At 41.6% G+C, this 23,416-nt stretch overlaps 1 protein-coding gene across 2 annotated transcripts in view; it reads right to left on the bottom strand.

The window, feature by feature from the left end:
* HTR7 (5-hydroxytryptamine receptor 7) overlaps positions 1–23,416 on the bottom strand; it is a 94,208-nt gene that overhangs the window by 30,706 nt on the left and 40,086 nt on the right. For both annotated transcript variants that reach the window (XM_054729217.1, XM_008156921.3), the window contains exon 2: positions 972–1,730. In XM_054729217.1, coding sequence (XP_054585192.1) covers positions 972–1,730 — 759 coding nt within the window. The remainder of the gene's footprint in view (positions 1–971; positions 1,731–23,416) is intronic.

A 23,416-nucleotide genomic window follows, 5' to 3' on the forward strand; every position in this document is an offset into this window, starting at 1 on the left:
AGAAAATAAGCTAGCTACTGATTCAGGAAGCTTTCTGAGATATGCTTCAAGAAGCTCCAGCATGGATGGATCTGGAAAACATTACGCTAAGTGAAATAAGCCAAACAGAGAAAGACAAATATCACATGATCTCACTTATCTGTGGAATCTAATGAACAAAATGAATTGACCAACAAAATAAGACCTGGAGCATGGAGGCATGGAACAGATTGACATACCTCGATGTGGGGTTGAGGAGAGGAGAAGAGATAAACCAAAGAACTTATATACTTACATGTTTAGCAATAGGGTAGTAAAGATCTAGGTGGGGTAAATCGGGGTGGGGGGAAAGGAAAAAAATGGGAGATATCTGTAATACTATCAACTATCCTATCTAATAAAGAGGGAATATGCTAATTGACCATCATACCCTCACAAAGATGGTGGATCCCACAGCCAATAAGGAGTGAATATGCTAATTGACTGTCACACCCTCAAAGAGGGCAGCGCCCACAGCCACAAGATGACGGCGCCCAGTCCCCTCAGCCCCACTGGGGCGGCAGGCGCGCTGCATGGCTGGGCCCACCCCCAGGTGGGTCTGGCCGCTCCACGCGCCTGCCTCTGGAGTCCCCCAGTCCCCTCAGCCCCCCAGCCACCCAGAGTCAGCCCGAGGCACAGGCAAGCCTCGGATGGCAGCTTCCCAACCACCCAGGGCCACCCAAGGCTCAGGTAAACAGGGCCAGCCGAGGTTTGCGCTGCCGGCAGTGGCAGCAGCAGAGGTGTGATGGGGGTGTCACCTTCCCCTGATCACCGGGTCACCTCCTGCCCCTGAGGCTCCTAGATTGTGAGAGGAGGCAGGCCGGGCTTAGGAAACCCCCCCCCCCCCCCCCCGCAGTGCATGAATTTTCATGCACTGGGCCTCTAGTCTATATATAAAGAAGCTCCATAAAAGGGCTGGGGAGACAAAGGAAAACAGTGATAAATGACCTTACAGCACAAACTCGGCTCTGTCAGGCCTCTCCGCGAGCTTCAGGGCCTCGTGCATGCCCGCAGCCGACAGCTTGCGGTTGATATTCCGGTACTGGCACTGCAGCAGGCTGCGGTAGGTGGTCCGCAGGTCCCGGTTGAAGAAGGCATATATAAAAGGGTTAATGAGAGAGTTTGCATAGCCCAGCCACAGAAATGTCCTCTCCACCCACAGCGGGATGCAGCTGCAGGAGGTGCCGCAGATGAAGGGCCTGGCGGTCGAGAGGAGGAAGAAGGGCAGCCAGCACACGGTGAAGGCCCCGACGATGATGCCCAGGGTGGTGGCTGCTTTCTGCTCCCTCTTAAAGATGGAGATGTTTTTCCTCTCGTGTTTGAGGAGTCTCGAGAGGTTGGCGCACTCCTCCACCTCCTTCTGCAGCTTCACCATGCCGTTCAGGGAGATGATGCTGTCGGGCTCCGGGTGGCGTGGGAAGCCGGGGAACTTGTGTTTGGCGGCGCTCTTGCGGGCGGCCTTGTAAATCTGGTAGTACATGAAGAGCATGACCGACATGGGGATGTAAAACGCCACTGCGGTGGAGTAAATCGTGTAGCCGAAGTCCTGGCTGATCAGGCACACCTTGTCGTCGTTGACATTCTGCGCCCATCCGAAGAGCGGGGGTAACGTGATGGAGGCGGAGAGAAGCCAGACGGAGAGGATCATCTTGGCCATGCATTTCCCATTCTGCCGCACGGGGTACGTGAGCGGCCTGGTGATCCCCAGGTACCTAGGAACGAAGCGGAGAGAGACCGTGAGACCACAGGGACCACATGTCCTGAACTAGGAAGTACCACGAGCTGGATGCTAGGCTTTGGACCTAGCAGCTCCATTCCTCATTATTCCCATTTTGCAGAAAGGTAAACTAAGGCTCTGAGATGTCCGAGATGTTACCTAGTTTATTCCAGGCCACACAATTAGCAACAGGCAGTGCTGAGATTCAGTCTAAGATCCCTCTGCCTGTAATTGCTACTCCATGCTCCTTTCATCCCTTGTAGGTTCTTGTCCTCCCTGTAGTCAATGAACTGAAGACTAAACATCCCCTTCTCCCCCCTCCCCCCCATGACCACTCCCACCAAAATCTGCCAGGAACAAAATGTCAAGCCTGATGTAGGATGTTGTGACACATCCTCACAAATTAAGCAAGGTCTACCACACTCTGATGTTTTACACCCACTGCTCGGCTGTCTTATTTCAGGCGAGCTTTTAACTCATTTTAACTGCTCCTTTGCACTGTAGCGAAAGAAATTCTTTAAGATTACAGAGATGTGTGAGATCTTTATAAAATCCTAAGGTTTTGGAATGCAAAGTAGCAAGTGATCACTCTTCTACCCCCAGAAAATTCTCACATAAGAGTAATGTCAGAGGAACAATCTATAAAATAAAAACAGCCTGCCTCATCTCTCCTCTCTTGAGAAGGCTCATGAGAAAGAGCGCAATTCTGAAAAATATTAGGTAAACCCAACATTTTTTCTGGGCTTAATTCTATACAGAGAATACATATACTTCTCTGTCTCTGTTATCAAGGATTTATCAGCAAACAGAAAACATATACAGTGAGACATTTGCCAAATGCTTAGTCATGTTCATCTTTCTGAATCTGTTTTCTCCGCTGTATTTAACAGTCTTGGCTTCTATTTTGGGAAAGATGCAAAGAGCACTTAAGAAGTCAAGACAGGTGAAAGCTGGTCATTTTGCTGGTTTGTTTTTTCACTTCATTTATGTATGTAAAAGATACACTCTTGAAACATGAAAACAAAAGGTACAGAGAGTCCCCAGCTTCCCAACAGGTTATTTTCGGAATGTCTGTCAGTTGGTAGGTTGAAATTTTAAAAATAATTATATTTGTGCTAGAAATATCCTCCATGTTACATAAGTTTAAACTCTCCTACAAAAGTCAAAAATCATCCTCTCACAATGAAAATGAGCATCATTGCAACACTTACAAGGCAAAATTGAAATATATAGTAAAAAGAAATGAAACCAGGCTGTCTTATCCATCCCTTCAGTAAGTATTCATAGAGCTCCTTCTATATGCCAGGTGCTATTTTAAAGGTTGGGGGATACAGCAGTGAACAAAACACACACACAAAATCTTGAAAGCAGGCACATGGCACCTGGGGAAACCATGGAGGGTTGAACGGAGGAGTGAGTCTGGTGGTGATGTTGAAGGAACTCCTCATCCCTTCCAAGGATCCAGGTGTTAGTAGCACCTGTTCTTCATTTCCCAACCTCTGCCTTCCCGTTTCCTTGGTAAAGCTGACCCACACGCATCATCCCTAGGTTTACCAGCTGTAATTAAGATTATGTTTTGACTCTCAAATAGAATGATGGGAAAGGAGAGGCTTTCCTGGAGTGAGAGAATAGGAGCTGAAAAGGAAGGGAAAAGGAGAAAGGAGGTAGCAGGGAGGGGGGAAGGGAAAAGATGAGAGAAAGAGAAGGAAGATGTGAAGTAGACTGTGCCCTATGTGGAATTTATCTGATATTACCGGAGTTTTAAACAATGGAAAATTTTTTAAGAAAATAGTAATTAAAAAAAAAAAAAGAGTAAATGAGGAAACCCCTGAAGAAAGGTGTTAGAAATGACTGGAAATCCACAATTTCTGATCTCTGCCCAAAGACTGAACGCAGATAGTCCATTAAGGGAGAGAAGAAAAAAAAGGGGGGATTCCCTTTCTTTGCTTTGGTTCTGGAGCTCTCTCTCTCTCCAGTTGGAAATCCTTTGCAGATGTCTCTCTTTGGACCTGGTCCTTGCTATCTATCAACTCCTGGGGACATAGTCTTTCTGGCTCCTTCCTTATTTCCCAGATTCCACAGGCAGCCTTTGCCAGGGCTTAGACTTGTGTTATCTTCTCTCTTTGCCTGTTGCTTCAGGCATAAACTGCTTGTTCCCAAGCCTGGATCTGGCTTCCAGGATACCAATCCAGACTGGAGGTTCAACAGATTAATTCATACAGTTCCCCAGGTAGCCACAAGATGGCATTGTCCGACCAGACCATCTTTCACCTACTTACCTAGGGGGTTGGGATGGTGGGAAGTTAGAGCAACAACAGGCGCATTTTGGAAAGAGGAAGTAGGATTACGCATAAGAAAGTAAATTAGATTTCATTTGTGAGGTTATACCAAAAAAAATGAGCAAGCCTAGAAATCACAACCTGGTAACTCGTTTTCCTTTCCTTCCTCCACTTACTCAAACAGGAACCAGTATCTACAGACTTAATTAAATCCAGCCTTTCTGCAGTTCACATAAATGATACAGAATTCACAAAGATTAATCCTGAGAGATGCTTTGAGTACCGAAGACATCTAAGAATATTAAATAACCTAACAAGGACAGCATGCTTATTCATTCTAATATACTTAGTCTGACATATCATTTCAATGATGTAAGATTGGCCCATATTTGGTCTTTCCTAAATGTACAAATTATATTCCATAAACTCTCCTATTTTATGCCCCACTCTCTAGTGGTCTCAAGTCATGCCCTACAGGAAGGAAGTTATATTTACTTGGTTTGCTTCCTGGCTACCACTTGGTGAGACTTTTGAAAGCTAAAATCAACCAAAAGATGATTACAGGAAAAAAAAAAAAAAAGGTGCTCATTAAATTGTCTGGAAATAAAATAAATAAACAAAAGTCAGTAGTTTTTCTAATTAACAATTTACAAATATTATAGAAGGAAATCATTCCATTCACATCAAAATGGCCATGACCTAAATAAGCAAACATAAAATGCTACCAAAAAACCTGAGAGAATGCTTGAATCTGGGAGGGAGTGAGGTGCGGGGGGGGGGAATGACTTATTTATTTATTTTTTTAAATGTATTTTATTGACTTTTTACAGAGAGGAAGAGAGAGGGATAGAGAGTTAGAAACATCGATGATAGAGAAACATCGATCAGCTGCCTCCTGCACAACCCCCACTGGGGATGTGCCCGCAACCAAGGTACATGCCCTTGACCAGAATCAAACCTGGGACCCTTCAGTTCACAGGCCGACGCCCTATCCACTGAGCCAAACCGGTTTAGGCAAGGATGACTTTTTTAAAATAAGAAAACCCAGTATTATAAAAAGGGCCAATTTCCCCTCAATTAATCTAAAAATATTATACAACTTGGTTGAAAAGCCTGGCAGGGCTTTTGTTACTAGACCAAATGATTTTTAAGTTCATCAAGTAAATATGCAAAAATAGAAAACATGAAAATGAATTAAAATGAAAGAATATTTATTCTATAAATAGTATAAAGCCACAGAAATAAAATCTCAATAAAAATTATTCAAAAACAGACAGATAAATCAATGGAACAGAATAGATCCCAGAAATAGATTCAAATATAGAAAGAAATTTATTATAAGAAGACTAGAGGCCCGGTGCATGACATTCATGCACTGGGGGAGGTGGGGGTCTCTCAGCCCTGCCTGCACCCTCTCGCAGCGGAGTGGGCCTAAGCCCGCAAGCGGACATCCCCCAAGGGGTCCTTAGTGCTGCCACCACCACCGCTGTGCTTGCCAGCAGTGAGCCCGGCTTCTGGCTGAGGGACGCTCCCCTTGTGGAAGCCCACTGACCACCAGGAGGCAGCTTCTGCATTGAGTGTCTGGCCCTGATGGTCAGTGTGCATCACAGTAACCAGTCATTCTGCCATTTGGTTGATTTGCATATTAGCCTTTTATTATATAGGATTAGTCATTGAAGTAGTAGTAAAAGACTATATATTCATGAAATCTCACAACTGTATGAATACACACACAAACACACACATACACACACATATATATGCACATACACACATATGTATGTATATTTATAGATACATAACTTGGCTATTGCAAGCAATGCTGAGATGAACATAGGAGAGCATATGTCTATTCAAATTATTGTTTTGTGTGGGGGGTTTTTCAGATAAATACCCAGAAGTGAAATTCTTGCTACATATGGTAGTTCTATTTTTTATTTTTTGAGGAATCACCATTGTTTCCTGTAGTGGCTACACTAGTTTATAATCCCACCAAAAGTGCATGAGGGTTCATTTTTCTTTACTTCCTTGCCAATGCTTATTATTTATTGTCTTTTTTATAATAGCCATTTTGACTATTGTGAGATGATATCTCATTGTGGTTTAGATTTGCATTTTCCTGATGATTACTAATGTTGAGCATCTTTTCATTTGTCTGTTGGCCATCTGTATGTCTTCTTTGGAGAAATGTCTATTCAGCTCTTCTGCCCATTTGTTAATGAGGTTATTTTTTTTTTATTTGTTATTGATTTCAGAAAGGAAGGGAGAGAGAGAGATAGAAACATCAATGATGAGAGAGAAGCATTGACTACGACTGCCTCCTGCACACCCCACACTGGGGATTGAGTCTGCAACCCGGGCATGTGGCCTGACTGGGAATCAAACCCAGGACTCTTCAGTCCACAGGCTGAACTCTATTCACTGAGCCAAACCAGCTAGGGCAATGGGATTATTTTTTGATGTTGAGTTGTATGAGTTCTTTATTATTTTTTATATGAGTTCTTTATATATTATAGATATTAACCTCTGATTAGATATCATTTGCAAATATCTTCTGCCTTCAGTTGTTGCCTTTTTGTCTTGTTAATGGTTTCCTTCACTGTGCAAAATCTTTTTAGTTTGATGTAGTCCCATTAGTAATCATCAGGAAAATGCTTTTGTTGCCTTTGCCTAAGGAGATATAGCCAAAAAATATTGCTAAGACTGATATTAAAGAGTTTACTGCCCATGTTTCCTTTTGGGGGTGTTATGGTTTCAGGTCTTATATTTAAGTCTTTAATCCATTTTGAGTTTATTTTTGTATCTGTTGAAAGAAAGTAGTCTAGGTGTTTTTTTTTCTTTTGCATGTATCTGTCCAGTTTTCCCAACACCATTTACTGAAGAGACTGTCTTTTCCTCATTGTATATTCTTGCCTTCTTTGTCATGATTTAAGTGACCATATAAGTGTGGGTTTATTTCTGGGCCCTCTATTCTGTTTCTGTGTGTCTGTTTTTGTGCCAGTACCATATTGTTTTGATTACTGTCACTTTGTAGCATAGTTTGAAATCAGGGAGCATGATTCCTCCAACTTGATTCTTCTTTTTAAGATTGCTGTGGCTATTTGGAGTCTTTGTAGTTTCATTCAATTTTAGAATTATTTGCCCTAGTTCTATGAAAAATGCCATTAATATTTTAATAGGGACTGAATTAAATCTGTAGATTGCTTTGGGTAGTATACACATTTTAACAATCTTAATTCTTCCAGTCTATTTATTTATCTCTTCTTCAATTTCTTTAATCAATGTCTTATAGTTTTCAGAGTACATGTATTTTATTTCCTTGCTTAAATTTAGTCCTAGGTATTTTATTCTTTTTGATGAAATTTTAAATGGGATTTTCTTAATTTCTCTGTCTGATAGTTTGGGATTTATATTTGAATAAGGAGAAAAATCAGCCAGTTTTATTTTTACCTCAATTGCTACCCAGTTGTGAGATTTCATAAATATATGGCATGTAACCTATGGCCTACATATCTATTTACTGACATGAAAACAACAAAAAAGTGGATAGGAAACAATGTCTAGCACAAAAATACAAATAATAGTTTCATATATTAATCTTTTTATGAAAAACTAGGTGTTTGTCTGAGAGGGGGGGCAGTATCATGAGATGTCTAGAAAAATATCTAGCAAAATATTAATAGCAATTTTATCTGAGTTGTAGAGATTTGAATACTTCTAAATTTTTTCTTTGTACTTTATTTAATAGCTTATTTTCTTTACAATGAGCATGTAAAGTGTAAAAATAATAATAGTAACACCACTTTAATTCTGTGATTCCTAGGTCACTTAAGTGATTTTGGCAACAGAGATTATCTGGTTCCGTGGTAGGCAAACTGCGGCTCACGAGCCACATGCGGCTCTTTGGCCCCTTGAGTGTGGCTCTTCCACAAAATACCACGGCCCAGGCAAGTCTATTTTGAAGAAGTGGCATTAGAAGAAGTTTAAGTTTAAAAAATTTGGCTCTCAAAAGAAATTTTAATCGTTGTACTGTTGATATTTGGCTCTGTTGACTAATGAGTTTGCCGACCACTGATCTGGCTCATAAAATCTGTAAAAAGCTGATAATTAAAAAGTAGATTGTTTTATTTGATTAGCTTTCTGAAAGTGTTTTATTACATTCATAAATTCACACAAAGGAAACAGAACTCACTGGCATTTAAAATCCCATAATTACTATACTTGTATAAAGTAATACTGGTATTCAGGGAAGTGATGTCCAAATTATACATTCATTCTCCCAAGTCTTGTATAGCATAAATCTCACCTTTGAGGGAGAGGTAGGGGAAGCAACCTACATTGATTATGAATATTCCCTATTATGCATAGTTAATATTTGTCGCACTAACATTTTATATTCGCTGTTGATTAAAAAAGTGGGGTGTCTATCAAGCCTTAAGAGTTTAACTTTAAAATGCTAAAATACAGTAAGTATCACAGACAAAGGTATTATATAATTGAGGAATGTATGTAACTCACATTAGGAGTTCCATTAAAGTAGGGGTTTGGGGGAAAAAAAGAGTACTAGAGAGTTATAATCTATAGAGAGAGGGATTAGAGAGCAAATTACCTCTGCTGCCTGTTTTCCATTCTGACTGCAGAGAAATGATAGAAAATGGTTCTTAATTAAATGACTTCTCTTGAATTTTGTTGCTATGTAATAATCATTTAGCGGGTAAAAAAATTGGGTGGAATTGTTCTGAAATACAATGGTGTTTAAAGTGTTAGGCTTCAAAAATGTTTGCACATGAAAATACCTCCCCCATGAGATCTCCTCCCTCACGGTACGTGAATCTCCAGACTCCACCGGTGCCTCCCAAAGCTGTCAGATAATAGGAATTACCGAGAAGCTTTGGAAACATACAGAGTCCTGGGCCACCATCCATGATTTTCTTTTGAGGAGGTATGGAGACCTACGGCTTTGTATTTAGGATTGATTGTTGTAGTTCTTTATCCCACATACTGCCGTCAGAGCAGCCCTCCTCATTCAGTTACAAAGACTTTATACTTTTTGTGCAAGGATTTGACTTATACTTGATATCTTTCATCTTAATAATGTGCTTCCAGTTTTGCCATCATGATTAATGTTTACATTATCTCAGATATCAGTTCTGTCTCCCAGGACTGTGCTAAATACAAACGAAATGAGCATGGTTTTCATATCTTCATCAAGTTGAAGATTTTTAAAAAATGCATAAAATACAACAGGGTTTTACAAACCTCTCTGACAATAAGAATAAATATTTCTCATAATAAAAAATATATTTCCATAGTCACTCAGTACAAATACTTGTATGCATGTATACAAATAAGAAATGAAGGCATACATATATGTGTGACATATATGTAGGTACAAGAATATAGATATGCTTTTTTTTATATATGAGATTGAAACAAAAGTTTCACAATACCATACTTACCATTATAACTTGCAATTCACTCTCTTCTATTGTATGCTATTATACTTCAGATTTTTTAAAATATTTTATTTTTTTAGAGAGAGAGGAAGGGAGAGGAAGAGAAACATCAATGGGAGAGTGAAGCATCTATACACTGCCTCCTGCATGCCCTGTATCATGGATTGAACTGGCAATCTGGCAACCTGGGCATGTGCCCTGATCTGGAATTGAACCAGCAACCTCTTGGTGCACTGACCGATGCCCAATCAACTGAGCCACACCAGCCAGGGCCTACTTCAGATTTTTTAAATGCTGGTCTTAATACACTAAATTGATTTCATGACCCAATAATGGATCATAACCCAAAGTTTGAAAACAAGCCAGATAATTATAAGTGCAATGAAGAAAAAGAAAGCAGGGGAGGGGAGCGGGGAGCAGCGAGCAGAGCTGGGGTTGGGAGCAAGTTGCGGTACAGATCTGCATTGTGATCACGACCTCAAAGCCCTTTCAGCTCTACCTTCCAGAACAGGTGTTTGGCCCTCAGCTTCTCTTAAAACTTGAGATTGGCTTGTGTCTTCAGGTGGAAGATCCCCACTATCTCAAGCAGACGTTTCCTTTATTCAATAGAACACCAACTTTCTCCCTGCAATGGCATAAAGAGCACTGGCCTATGCTTCTTCCTACCTCTAGGCACTGACTTCTTAATTCTTTCTCTTCCTCTCTTTCACTCTCTCACTTCCTCTCTCTCACTTTCTCTCTCTCTCTCTCTCTCTCTCTCTCTCTCTCTCTCTCTCTCTCTCTCTCATTCTGTTCCACCTATATAAATGTATGTATGTATGCATATGTGTATACTGTGTGTACATATTATACTGTCAGCCCTCAACCAACTGAGGATCAAAAATAATATTCTAAAAAAATGTTAGTTGTTGCTTATGTGTACTACTAGTTAGGCCTATGATGGCTGTGTCTGTACTGAACATGTACAGACTTTTTCCCCCTGTCATTATTCCTGAAAATACAGTATAACAACTATTTACATAGCATTTACTTTGTATTAGGAATTAGAAGTAATCTGAAGGTGACAAAGTATAGGAGGATTGCATAGGTTATACACAAATAACATGCCATCTATAATAATAAAAGCGCAATATGCTAATTAAACCAGACGTCCTTCCAGACGAAGCTGGGGCTGTGAGGGAAGCCCGGGTCCCAGGTGCCTGCCAGTGGCTGGAGGGAAGCCAGGGTCCTGGGTGCCAGAGGGAAACCGGTGCCGGAAGCTGGGGGAAGGATGGCCTACTCTTGCACGAATTTCATGCATCAGGCCTCTAGTTTTATATAAGGAACTTGAGCATCCATGGATTTTGGTATCCCTTGGGTCCTGGAACTAATCCCCCTTGGATATCGAGGGATAGTTGTGCTCCACTCAGTCCTCCATAGTGTTCATCCTTTTGCACCCCAAATTTATTGAACACATCGTCTACCTCAGCTGCTTTTATTACTACCCACCTACTTCTGTCTGCTTCTCCCAATAATCTGGCTTCTACCCCGCCATTCCAAGCAGCTAACTCTAAAAGGCCACCTCTATTTTCGCTAATTCAAATCTTGTGTTGTTGTTGTTTTTCTCATTTCTCCTAATTCTTGATTTATCTTCTCTCTGAAAAAGACTACCCAGCCTTTTTTTAATCATTCTTCACTCTAAACATCTGTGGCATGGTTTCCCACGTTTCTTTATCTCAGGCTGCGTAGAGAAGTACCACCTCCACACAGTGGCTAGACGATATTCAACATCAAGATAAAATGAAAACAACTTCATCTCTGCATCAGGCAGGTTAGGTCTGAATTCCAGCTCCATCCTTTTTACCAGCTAAAGTACTCTGAAAAACACTCCCTCCCCGAGTTTTCGCTGCCTTGCCTGTAAGAAAGGGGGAAAGAATACCTGCCTCGTGAGAACATGTATGTAGGCTTTCACTCAACCCACTACCTGACAGATACTCAAAAAAAACAGAGCTGACTTCCTGCCTTCAGAACCCCATTTTACAGAAAGGAAATGGCAAATAAGGCTGCAACTTGAGTTGATCTAATAGGAGAGGAACAGGGCTGTGACACAAAGCATCAGAGAAAGGCAGTAAGAAGAGAGGGTGGTAATGCTCTACACACAGAAGAGAGAGCAGTGCAGCACAGAGTAGGTGTTTGTGGGATTTATTGGCATGAGAGCTGTCTGGACCTGAATTAATGAAGTGACAGTATGAATGGAGAAAAGACGACAGTAGCAAAAGATACTGTTGAAACAGAATGGACATAACTTGGAAATGGTTTAGCAAGGATGAGGGAAAGGGACAAAGACAAAGGAGGAGATGAAGAAGCTCATCAGTTTTCAAGCCAGATGACTGAAAAGACGGTGGGGCATTCTCTGAAATAAGTGGTCCTCAATCCACTGCAAGCCACTGTCCACCCCACGAGGCCTGAGACAGATTTGCTGGGGTCACTGATGACCGCTCTAGATTCAGTAGACATTTCTCCATCTTCATACTTGATAGCTCTGCACTCAACGCCTCCTTTTTGAAACGTTTTTCTTGGTTCAGTATCAGCGCACTCTCTCCGGTTTTCTACCTCTCTGTCCTCTGTTGCCCAGTCTTCTTTGCTACCTTATCCTCCACTATGTGGCCTTTATGTTTTGGAATTCCTCAAGGCTGGGACCCAACCCTACTTTTCTCCTAACTCTATATTCCCTATTGTTTTCACCCATTACCAGTGCTTCAAAAACCTCTGTTGGCTGATAATCCCAAAATTTGAATTCCCAGCCAATACTTCTCCATGAGGCTCCAGACCCAAAAATCCACCTGCCTTCTTCACATCTCCACTCTGATATCGCTAAAGCATTGTATTCACTCGTTCATTCAACAGACTTTCATTAAACACTCTCTATAGGTCTGGCACCATCTCAAGTCCAAACATATCATCATTTCCACAAACTGAGCCTCCTCCTCTTTCCCCAACTCAGTAAATTCATCTACAGGTGTGGCCCAGAAATCGGAAGTCATCTTTTAACTCTTCCTTCTCATTCATCAGTCCCTTCCCAGTTATTAACCCAGCCCTCTCTATTTCTCTAAAACCTATCCACTTGTCTCTATGTCTCTAAAACCTATCCACTTGTCTCCATTACCACCACTCTAGAATCATTATCTCTCCATGGATTTCGGCAGTAGCCTCTAAATTGGCCCTCTTCTCCTTCCTAATCCATTCTCTTCATGCATCCTGGTTGATGATTTATCTTTTTAAATTTTGTAATGTGAATTAAATTCATTGAATAAGCAGTATTTTCACATACTTCAAATTTTAAAATATAATAAGGTATATATTGACAAGTCTTACTTCAAATCCTGTTTTCATCCTCCTTACCCCCACTACTTACATGTATCACTTTTATTAGAATTGTGGGTACTCTTCCAGCTTTTCTTCAAACAAATGCAAGCAAATGGGAATAAATATTCTTACCTCCCACTTCTTACACATAACACAACAGACTATATATACTATTTTGCACATTGTGTTTTTCACTTAACGATATATCCTCAAAATACATGGGAAAATAGGATTATACTAGAGCATGTCTATGGATGTGTTTTATAAATGAGTAAGTAGAAAAGTGTGTATTGGTTAAGAGGAGGCCCTGGAGTCAGGAAAACCCATGTTTGAAACCCAGTTTTGATATTGGGAGAGTAAGTTAACCTCTCTGATCCTTAATTTTCTCATTTGTAAAACAGTGATAATACCTACCATATAGGGTTGTAAAGACTGAATCCAATGCTGCATATAAGCCTGGAATGCTGTATGCTCAGTAAATGTTAGCTAGTATTATTCAAATGCTATGAAAACATGAGGCAGAATTATTTTTGTTCTTCTTGTTCTTTCAGCATAGTCATTCTGGGATAAAAGGAAAAATATATCTGCCATATTTCATTAAACTTACAGAGAGCAGATTGAGTTTCTGGGTAGACACATGTATAAAAGGAATATGGGTATTTTTTTCTGTACAGGTAGAAAGTAAGTTTTATCAGCTATAATTTTTAATTCTGGAAGAGTTTTGCTTTAGTATAAAGATATATAAAAAGGGACTAGGGGAAGAAAAGAATAGAAATAGCCTCTGGACTCAAGTTGTGGTGTTTTTCTTTATTTTATGTTTTTATTGATTTCAGAGAGAAGGGAGAGGGAGAAATAGCAATGATGAGAAAGAATCATCAATCAGCTGCCTCATACATGCCTCCTACTAGGGATCTAGCCCACAACCCAGGCATGTGCCCTCCTGGTTCATGGGTCGACACTCAACCACTGAGCCACACTGACCAGGTTGTAGTGTTTTTTTAATGGCTAAACCGGAAGGAAGAGAAGAATAATCTCCAGTTCTCATGGTTACATGTCGTGTTTCCTAGAAGAAAAGGAAGACATCTAAGTCAATGGACTCTATAACTAATGGCCTATATAGGCTACTACAGCATGTTATTTCAAACTAGTAGAATAGAGCCATTTTTTAAGAAAAATATTGAAAAGATATGAGAATAAAGGATTAGAATGAAAGAAGAGAATAAATAACCAGCCAAATACCTGATGCCAAATTGCTTTTTTAAAGTATTAAGTAAATAAGAATAAGAATTATGGTGCTATGATATGGGGTTTTGTTTTTATGAATTTGTTTTAGTGCTGTCTGAATTTAGGAGGTATATAATGAATTTATGGTAATTTTGTCATCAGTGTTCAATTGCAATGTCTTCCAAAATATTGATTTTTAATATATATAATGATTTCCAATACCTACTAAAAAGCTTTTTTTAAAATGTTTTATATTTTAATTTACTCTGAAAGTTATCTTCTTGCATGATTTTTTCTTTTCATTTATTTTCTCTTTTAATCTATTTTGCATTTTAGTCTATAAAGGATATTTTTTATTTTATTTATTGATAATACCTTGGCCTTTGTAAATAATGCTGCAATGAACATAGGGGTGCATATTTGCAACATGGATGGACTTACTAGTAGACAGTATTATGCTAAGTGAAATAAGTCAGACAGAGAAAGACAAATACCATATGATTTTACTTATATGTGGAATCTAAAAAGCAACATAAACGAACAAACAAAACAGAAACAAACCCATAGATACAGAGAACAAACTGATGGTTGTCAGATTGGGTGAAAAGGTGAAGGTATTAAAAAGTACAAATTGGCAGTTACAAAATAGTGATGAGGGATGTAAAAAACAGCATAGGGAATATAGTCAATAATATTGTAATGGCTCTGTATGGTACCAGGTGGGTACTAGACTTACTGTAGGGGGGCGGGGATTATTTTGTAAGTTACATAAATGTCTAACCACTGTGCTGTAAAAAGTAAACTAATTAATTATTAAATATTTTTTTTAAAGAAAGAGTAGTTGAAAAAACTTAGAAGCCCTGATTCTAATTCAATATAGAAATTCCCTTTTAGAGCATCCCCTGCTTTTGGTTAAACTTGTACATTGACAGAGAAGCGACACTGCTGAGAGTCCCAAGTATTCACAATCTCCTCAGGAGCTTCCTGGGTGTAATCTGATATCGCCCCATACCCAGGAAGCAGGGAGAGAGGGAAGAAAAAGGCAGCTAACAATAGGTAGGTGATGAGTTTAATAAGCAAGGGAACTTACTCACAAGGCTGTTCTTGGTGCCTGCAAGATGAATTGATTTCCACACACACCTGCCAGAATCGTAAAAAAGTTTATACAGAGGCCTTAACTGGGTTCAGTTACCCACACAGGGGGCCTAAACTGGGTTTAATCACGTAGACAGTCTCATAACCATATTATCATCTCAAGACTATGTCCTTGGTGCAGTTTCTGGGAGTGGGGAAGACAAACAGAGCACACATTTTAAAGACAAGGGTTGGGGTGGGAGTCTCTGATTACTGGGGTCCAGGCCTTGGGTCAAGTGGTGGTCACATCTTCTCATTGACCTCCTCCAACACCAAGTATTTAAAAGTTCTACAGTATATCAAACTAGAGGCCCAGTGCACAAAATTCATGCACGTGAGGGGGGGGGGGGTGTCCCTCAGCCCAGCCTGCAACCTCTCCCATCTGGGACCCCTCAAGGGATGTCCGACTGCCCATTTAGGCCCAATCCAACAGGGCAGTCAGACATCCCTCTCACAATCCAGGACTCTGGCTCCCAACCACTTGCCTGCCTGCCTGCCTGATTGGCCCTAACTGCTTCTGCCTGCCAGCCTGATCACCCCCTAACCACTCCCCTGCCAGCCTGATCAACACCTAACTGCTCCCCTGCTGGCCCAATTTCCCCTAACTGCCCTCCCTGCTGGCCTGGTCACCCCTAACTGTCCTCCCCTGCAGGCCTGGTCGCCCCCAACTGCCCTCCCCTGCTGGCCTGGTCACTCCTAACTTCCCTCCCTTGCCAGCCTGGTTGCCCCCAACTGCCCTCCCCTTCAGGTCTGGTCGCCCCACTGCCCTCCCCTGCCGGCCTGGTCACCCCCAACTGCCCTCCCCTGCAGGCCTGGTCCCCCACAACTGTCCTCCCCTGCAGGCCTGGTTCCCCACAACTGTCCTCCCCTGCAGGCCTGGTCTCCCCCAACTGTCCTCCCCTGCAGGCCTGGTCACCCCCAACTGCCCTCCTCTGCCGACCCGATCACCCCTAACTGCCCTCCCCTCCAGACCTGATTGCCCCCAACTGCCCTCCCCTGCTGGCCTGATCACCCACAACTGCCCTCCCCTGCTGGCCATCTTGTGGCGGCCATCTTGTGTCCATATGGGGGCAGCCATCTTTGATCACATGGGGGTGGCCATCTTGTGTGTTGGAGTGATGGTCAATTTGCATATTACCTCTTTATTATACAGGATACAAATGTGCCTTTTTATAGATTCCTTTCCACTAACCTGTGACAACTATTTACACTGACATTTATGATCATTTCACATCTTCTACTCAATTAGGTCGTTTCCATTGGAGATGACACACGCCTGAGTTCAAACAAGAGTAAGCAAAAAGGCAAATGTAATATCATGTGAATAAAAATATTGAGGTTATGCTTCAGGAATGCTTTGATCCAGGGGCTCAAATGATGTCAGCAGAATCTAGGTTCCCTCCAACTCTCATCTCTATATCCATCAACATGGCTTCATTATCAAGTTCTGTGCATGGCAATAAGGCTGCCTACAGCTCCAGAGATATTTTGCAAAGTTCAATCTGATTCAAACGTGTTTACTCTCTCTCAACAGACCCAGAAAAAAGTCTTATTCCATTTTATTGGCTCTGATTGGTTCACACACCCATCCTGAACCAATCATACAGATCAGGGGGAAAAATGACCTTTCTACCCGATACCCCAGACTAGGGTAGCATCCTCTCCACTCAAAACAAATGGCAGAAGAATAGGGTTAGAGACAGTTTCCCAGATGAAAATCAGGTCACCAGACAATTATGGGCAGCAAAAAATAATAATTGCTCCAGGAATCTTCCCTGTTTTCAATAGAATCTATGGGTAATCTTATAATGTGACTACGGAATTGAATTCAGGACTACAAATATGTCTGAATCAGCACAGACTACATGAAAAGGGAAGTAGTTTTTCTACTTTTCTGTGTTACACTTATAATTCAAGTTTATATAATTACATTGATAAATCAAGGGTATTTCTTCTTTTTTGAAATTGTTCTTTCCTTAAGCACCAAGCACCCATTTTGTGCTAATTGTGTCCCTAGCCTATTCCTTTGGGAAATACTATTCTATAATAGTATCACTTATTATGACTTCTGTACTTTTGTCCAATGGGTTTATAATTTGGAGGCTGTTTCACCTGAATTTTGTTATAACATAGTACCAGTTACATTATCTGGGGGGAAAAATTCAGAAAGCCCAGCTCAAAATGGCCTTAGCAATGAGAATGATTTATCATCTCCCCAAACAGGAAGTCACAAAGTAGGACAGCTCTGAGAGAGTTCATTTGTCAGCCCAACAACATCATTAGGGACTGGTCTCCTTCCATTTTTATTTTACTCTGCCATCCTCAATGTTCAGACTTAGCAGCGCCGTGGACATTTCAAGCATCTCACATAAACTACATCCGGTAGAGCTCTGACAAACTATTTCTTTATCAGCATCTCTTTTTAAGCAATAAAGCCTTTCCCAGCTGGTCCCCTTGGCAGCCTCTGTTCACAGCTCACCAGCAAGAAATACATCACATACCTACTCCTAAAGCAATCACAGAAATATGAGGCATCCATGAGTGAGTTAGTGAAACATGACCGTGTGTAGCAGAGGGAGTGCCTGAATGAAGTAAGGTTCTGTTAACAAGGAAGAAGAGGGGATGCGCTTGGGCAGGTAGCAGAAATAAATTAAAACCACTCCTACTCTCATTGCTCCAGAATATATCTTATTAATATTTTGGTGTTTTTCCTCACAAACTCTTTTTTTTTTTCTATTTTGGTTGCTTCACTTAAATATTTTCATTCATTCTTATGTTTTATAAATATTTATTGAGGACCTACTATGTTCTACTACTTTTCTAAACAATGAAGATATAATGGTGATGAAAGCAAGGAAACAAATTATACGTGGTTTTGCAGGCAGCCGTGTAAGGTGCTGTGCAGATGAATTAAAACGGGTAGAGGGACAGAGAGTAAGGAGGGCGAGATGAGGCCGATCTGAGCAGAGACCAGAGAGAAGTGAGAGAGTGAGCCACAGGAGGGTCCAGAGAAAGCGAGTCCTACATGCAAGGCCCTGAAAGCAGCACATGCGCACGTTCAAACCGGCCAAAGGGCCAGAGTGGCTAGCCTACGGTTGAGTGAGGAGAAATGCTAGGGACAGATTTGCAAAGTGGTCAGGAACCAAACCTTGGGGCACCTGGCAGGCCCTTGTGCAGCCTTGGGTGTTACTCCAGGTGAGATGAGACGCCTCGGAGGGCAGGGCAGGGAAGAGACAGGGCCTGACTTCCACTTGGTAATGCTCCCTGGGGCGGCAGCATTCTAGGAGGCAGATTTCTCAAGAATCCTTTTTCCTCATTTACAAGAACAATGGTTTCTATTCACTAGCTTTCTCCTTTATGTCTGAGTCTGTTTCAATTACTTGTTTTAGACCAGCACCATCCAAAAGGAATATAATGTGAAGCACATATGTAATTTAAAGTTTATAATCTTAAAAAAGGTAAAAATAAACAGGTGACCTTAATTGTAATAATACATTAACTCATACATCCTAAATATTATAATTTCCATATAGAACCATAGTAAGAATTTTAACGAGATATTTTATAGTCTTTTCCCTGTATAACGTCCTGGAAATCTAATGTATATTTTACACATGCAGCACAATTCTCACGAACCACATTTCCAGTACACAGCAGTCACCTGTGGCCACTGGCTACCACACTGGACCTGAAAATCTGGGACAAGAGCTTCTACCTGTTCTTAATTCCTTCTAATGTGTTCCTTTGGTTATTTTCATGCCTTGAAAATCTTTGAGAACTTAAATTGATGAGTATTTTAATTACAAAGGTCTGGCTAACTTATTACTTAGTATTACTCAGATCTGTTGGATGGACATTGCTCATTCTACTCTCTCTTTACATTGACATTTATTTTCAAATGCTTTAATTCAAGTACACACTCACACATACGTAAGCTGGTCAGCTCTGGTTTAGGATATTTACCTGAAAAAGCAGGAAGTTGGAAATCTTTATATCCTTTAATTAACTGGATAAATTCTATTAATCTTATAAATGGTGTGAAGCTTAACTATTTTTTCTTTCTCTTAAATTGTTGACCTAAATTTGATTTAGTCATATAAGTAATTTTATAAACTTCACACCTTACATTTTACGTTGGTTCAAAGAAAATAACTTTGTTTTTTAATTTTAAAATCAACACATAAGCAGAATTAAATTAAATTTTATGGTAAAAAAAAAAAAAAAGGCTGATTAACCAGAATATTTAGGGGATAAGATTTTTTTTTTTTGGAAATTGAATTCTAACGTTATTGCTTGTTTTTTATTGTGAAAAAAAAAACTTTCTAAAATATACTAGGTAGATTTTAATTTACATAAGAAAAGTCTACTGACTATAATAGAATCTTCTTTGATGACTTCAGAAGTTGCACAGCCTTGGTGTTATTAATCTGAATAACAGCCATCCACGTAAGAGACATAAAGGAAAGAAAATCCAATTATTTAAGGTTGTAGTTTAGCTGAGGTCTGGCCAGAATTCCCTATGGCCTGCCAAATAAGAACAATTATTATTTTATAGAGTAAGTGAGGGTGTACCCGGTAGGAATGCCTCTGGCAGAATATAAATGGCCTTACCAAAGTGACTGAACCAAATACGAATTTGTTTTCCTCTGGAGGTCAGGATTCCCCAACAGGCACAGTGCCTCTACAACACCATCAGGGAGCCCTCCCCTTCTAAATCGCCATTCTTAAGACCTTCAGTGGCCCTACGATGGTTCCTACAAAAGGAGGCGCACCATCCATGTTCCAGGCAAGGAGACAGGAGAAAAGGCCAAAAGGGAAAAGATCAAGCCAACCAAATCTGTCCATTTTAAGGACTTTTCCAGGAGCTTCCTGGAAAGAACTTTCACCTGAGTCTCCTTCACCAGGACAATGTAATCTGACCACCACAGGACAGAGAGAGGCTGGGAGGCAAGCATTTCAACTGGAAGCTTTGCCATCCTCAACAAACCCAGAGCCTTGTTAAGAAAGAAAATGAAAGAATGGATTTGATGAGGCAACCAGTGGTTGTGCACAGGGAGTTACACCACAATTGTGAGAAACAGGAGTTGGCTCCTGAATCCCTATGTCTTATGGGAAGTGAGATGCTGATAGAATCAGTACAAGAGAATGCAATTGGTGTCAACAAGTACTAATGTCACCTCCCCACACACCACCTCAAATCACACATGCCTCTTCATCTCTTGCTCTTCAGTCAAGGTTGAAAATTCCTTTATGGACATTTCCAAGGGTACAATTCCCTACTGTCTTTTCCTCCTCCATTTCCCCTGAAATTGACTCTAACTAGATGAAGCATAGATCCCAAAGGATAAGGACAATGATTCTCCCCACACCAGCCACTGGACATGCTAAGGCTCTTGATAACCCTAAAACAGAGACTGGAATAAACTGGAAAAAAAAGTCTCACTGTTTCGCTGCTCAAACATGGCTCCTTTAACTGAACTGGGGTCTCACACAGCAGCATACCTTGGATACTCGCCCTCTGCCTCTGCACTTAACCCAGGACACTTCCCACCTGTCCACACCCACTGCCCCTGGCCACTTCCCACCTGTCCACACCCACTGCCCCTGGCATTGGGCTTTCCTGTTTCCTCCACGATCCAAACGCAGCTCCACGCCTGGACTTCCATTGTCCATGTGGTCATCTTCTACCTGCCTCTCCTGACTCAATTCTGAACTTGATTTTCAAACTCAAGTTTTGATTCCAATATCTGTCCAGTCTTTAAAACATTCTCCCTCAAGCCTCAGGCACCCTGACCTAGGCCTTGTTCCTGGTGACCTCTCCACAGGCGTCATCCCGCCTATCAGAGAGGAAATCAGGCACCCCTAACTTTCTACACAGCGTGCTACCCCGGGGGATCAGCCACTCGAAAGAGAGAGAGTTGCTGCCCTGATTCTGGCTGTGAACACTGGTGAAGGGCCAGTGCGGGGAGGATTTAAATTCACCACCTCATGCTGCTGTTTTCTTGCACAGCCTCCATGTGTATTCCCTGAGGAAATGTGTGTGCCTCTTGCAGATTTTAAGAAAGAATTTCAGCACAGGTAAGCTCTCTCCCTCCTTCCAACCCTTTGGAGCAGAGAGTGCCAGAAGAGAGAAGAGTCAGGGCAGACAGAGGAAGAGGGGTCAACATCGTCAGTGTAAGACCTTCTGCACCAAAAGCAGGTTTTAGGTGGGAAAAGCCCTCTCTCTGCTGTTCTTTGACCACTATGTTGTTCCCGGCATAACTGTGTCTGTGGCTTTGGTGAGTGCAGGCAGCAGTCATGTAATCTGTAATCTGGACCGTACTCAAACACTACTCTCCCAGCCTGCTCCTTGCTCTGTATACTTTCTCCTTTGGCTTTCTCACTCCTTCTTCTTGGGTTGGATCAGGCTGTACTCCAGGCCAGGCATAGACCTCGGCTGTGCCCTTGCTCCCCTTTGGAAAGCTGATTCCTGTCATTAATGGGACATCACAAATACAGGCAAGCATGCTCCATCCCTCATCCTGGGGGGGAGAGGAGGGCTCCTGCCCTAGCTGCGTCCATAGCACCTCTAATTCCACCGCCATGGATAAGAAACAATGCACCTGATGCCCAGTCTCCTCAGGAAACCACACTGGCTAAGATGCTTCTCCAAGAGGGCACTGAGCAACTTCCAGAGCCACCAAAGTTCATGAAGGTGAGCTCGCAAATCAGGCTGACTGGGTTCACACCCAATTGCTACTCGTAGCGTGAGTAAGCCATTTAACCTCCCTAGGAATTCATTACCTCATTTGTAACATAGGGTGAATGATAGCACATATAACGAGAAGGTTAAACAAAGTAAAATCTTGTTTAATAAGGTTAAATAATCCATACTATGTGCTCACGACAATGCATGAAGCACAGTATGTGTTAATGAAGATGATGATGATGAAGATGATGTTAATGATGATGGCGGTGGTGGTGTGGTGGCAATGATAAAGCTATATCTCTCAAAAAGTCTTTGGAGCCAAGCAGGTGTGACTCAGTGGTTGGAGCATCGACCTATGAACCAGGAAGGTCATGGTTCAATTCCCGGTCAGGGCACATGCCCGGGTTTGTAGCCTTGATCCCCAGTGGGAGGCATGCAGGAGGCAGCCGATTAATGATTCTCTCCCATCATTGATGTTTCTATCTCTTTCTCCCTCTCCCTTCCTCTCTGAAATCAATAAAAATATTTTTAATTAAATAAAAAAGTCTTTGGAATTCCTGACTTCCTTGGGCAATGAGTCCCCTAGAGCCATGTGCCATCACCTTTCCTGTGTCTCAGAAAATGAGATGGCCTGTATCCTTCCCAGGAAAAGGCACTCTGAAAAAGCAATGACAATGCCCTTAAAGGGCCAATTAGACTCAACCAGGATTCTCCAAAACAAGATCCCCTTGCCCCATGCCATGTCCCTAAGGCTCCCCAAGACTTCCTATGAGGCTTCTACTATCATCTAACACCCATCCCAGAACCCTTTTAGATCCTTCCCACAAATCTGCCTGGTTATTTTTGAATATTTTTGTTCCTTGCTCCTACTTTTGATTCCATCTTTTATTTCTTTAAACACAGTCAACATGGGTATCTTATGTTCAGTATTTCATAATTATAACTAAAGCCTGTAGATCCATTGGGCTGTGTGTAGTTTTTGCTAGTAGTCCCTGGTTTCCTGAACAGTTTTATGATTTGGTGATTGTGAGCCCAGGCCTACCAGAACTTTAACTGTGGATCTTCTCTTAGGCCTGTATCAAGGGCGTGTTTCTCCATAGACCATCTGCATCAACTTCCAAGGCCGGGCAGCATTGTCCATCTAGGCTCATTTTAAACCAAATTGTGGTTTGGTTTGTTTTCCCTGGGTCTCAGGAGTAATATGAACCCAACCTCAAAACCCCCTGAATGCCTGCTTATGGTTAAATATTCTCAAGGGATACTTTGCACTCCCCAGTGTCAGGGTTAAGAAGGCAGATTTCCCTGCTAACTCATCTGCAAGTCCCCCCACCCCTTTCAAGGGTCCTAGATTTGGGTGACAGTTTCAACTTTATGCCCCAAATATAAAACCCTTGAATTGCTTGCCCCCCACCCCAGAATACAGCCTTTATAGCCAGGACGCTAGGTCACCAGAAATCAGCAGCCATCCTCTAGGGAGGCCACCGGCTTCCACACTGGTTTACCTCTCTGACTGCTTGCTTTCTTTCCAGTTTAAGTAAGCAGGTTCCTCTTACTT

This window comes from Eptesicus fuscus, chromosome 17 (genome assembly GCF_027574615.1).
Source record: "Eptesicus fuscus isolate TK198812 chromosome 17, DD_ASM_mEF_20220401, whole genome shotgun sequence".
In the NCBI taxonomy this organism is placed as follows: domain Eukaryota; kingdom Metazoa; phylum Chordata; class Mammalia; order Chiroptera; family Vespertilionidae; genus Eptesicus; species Eptesicus fuscus.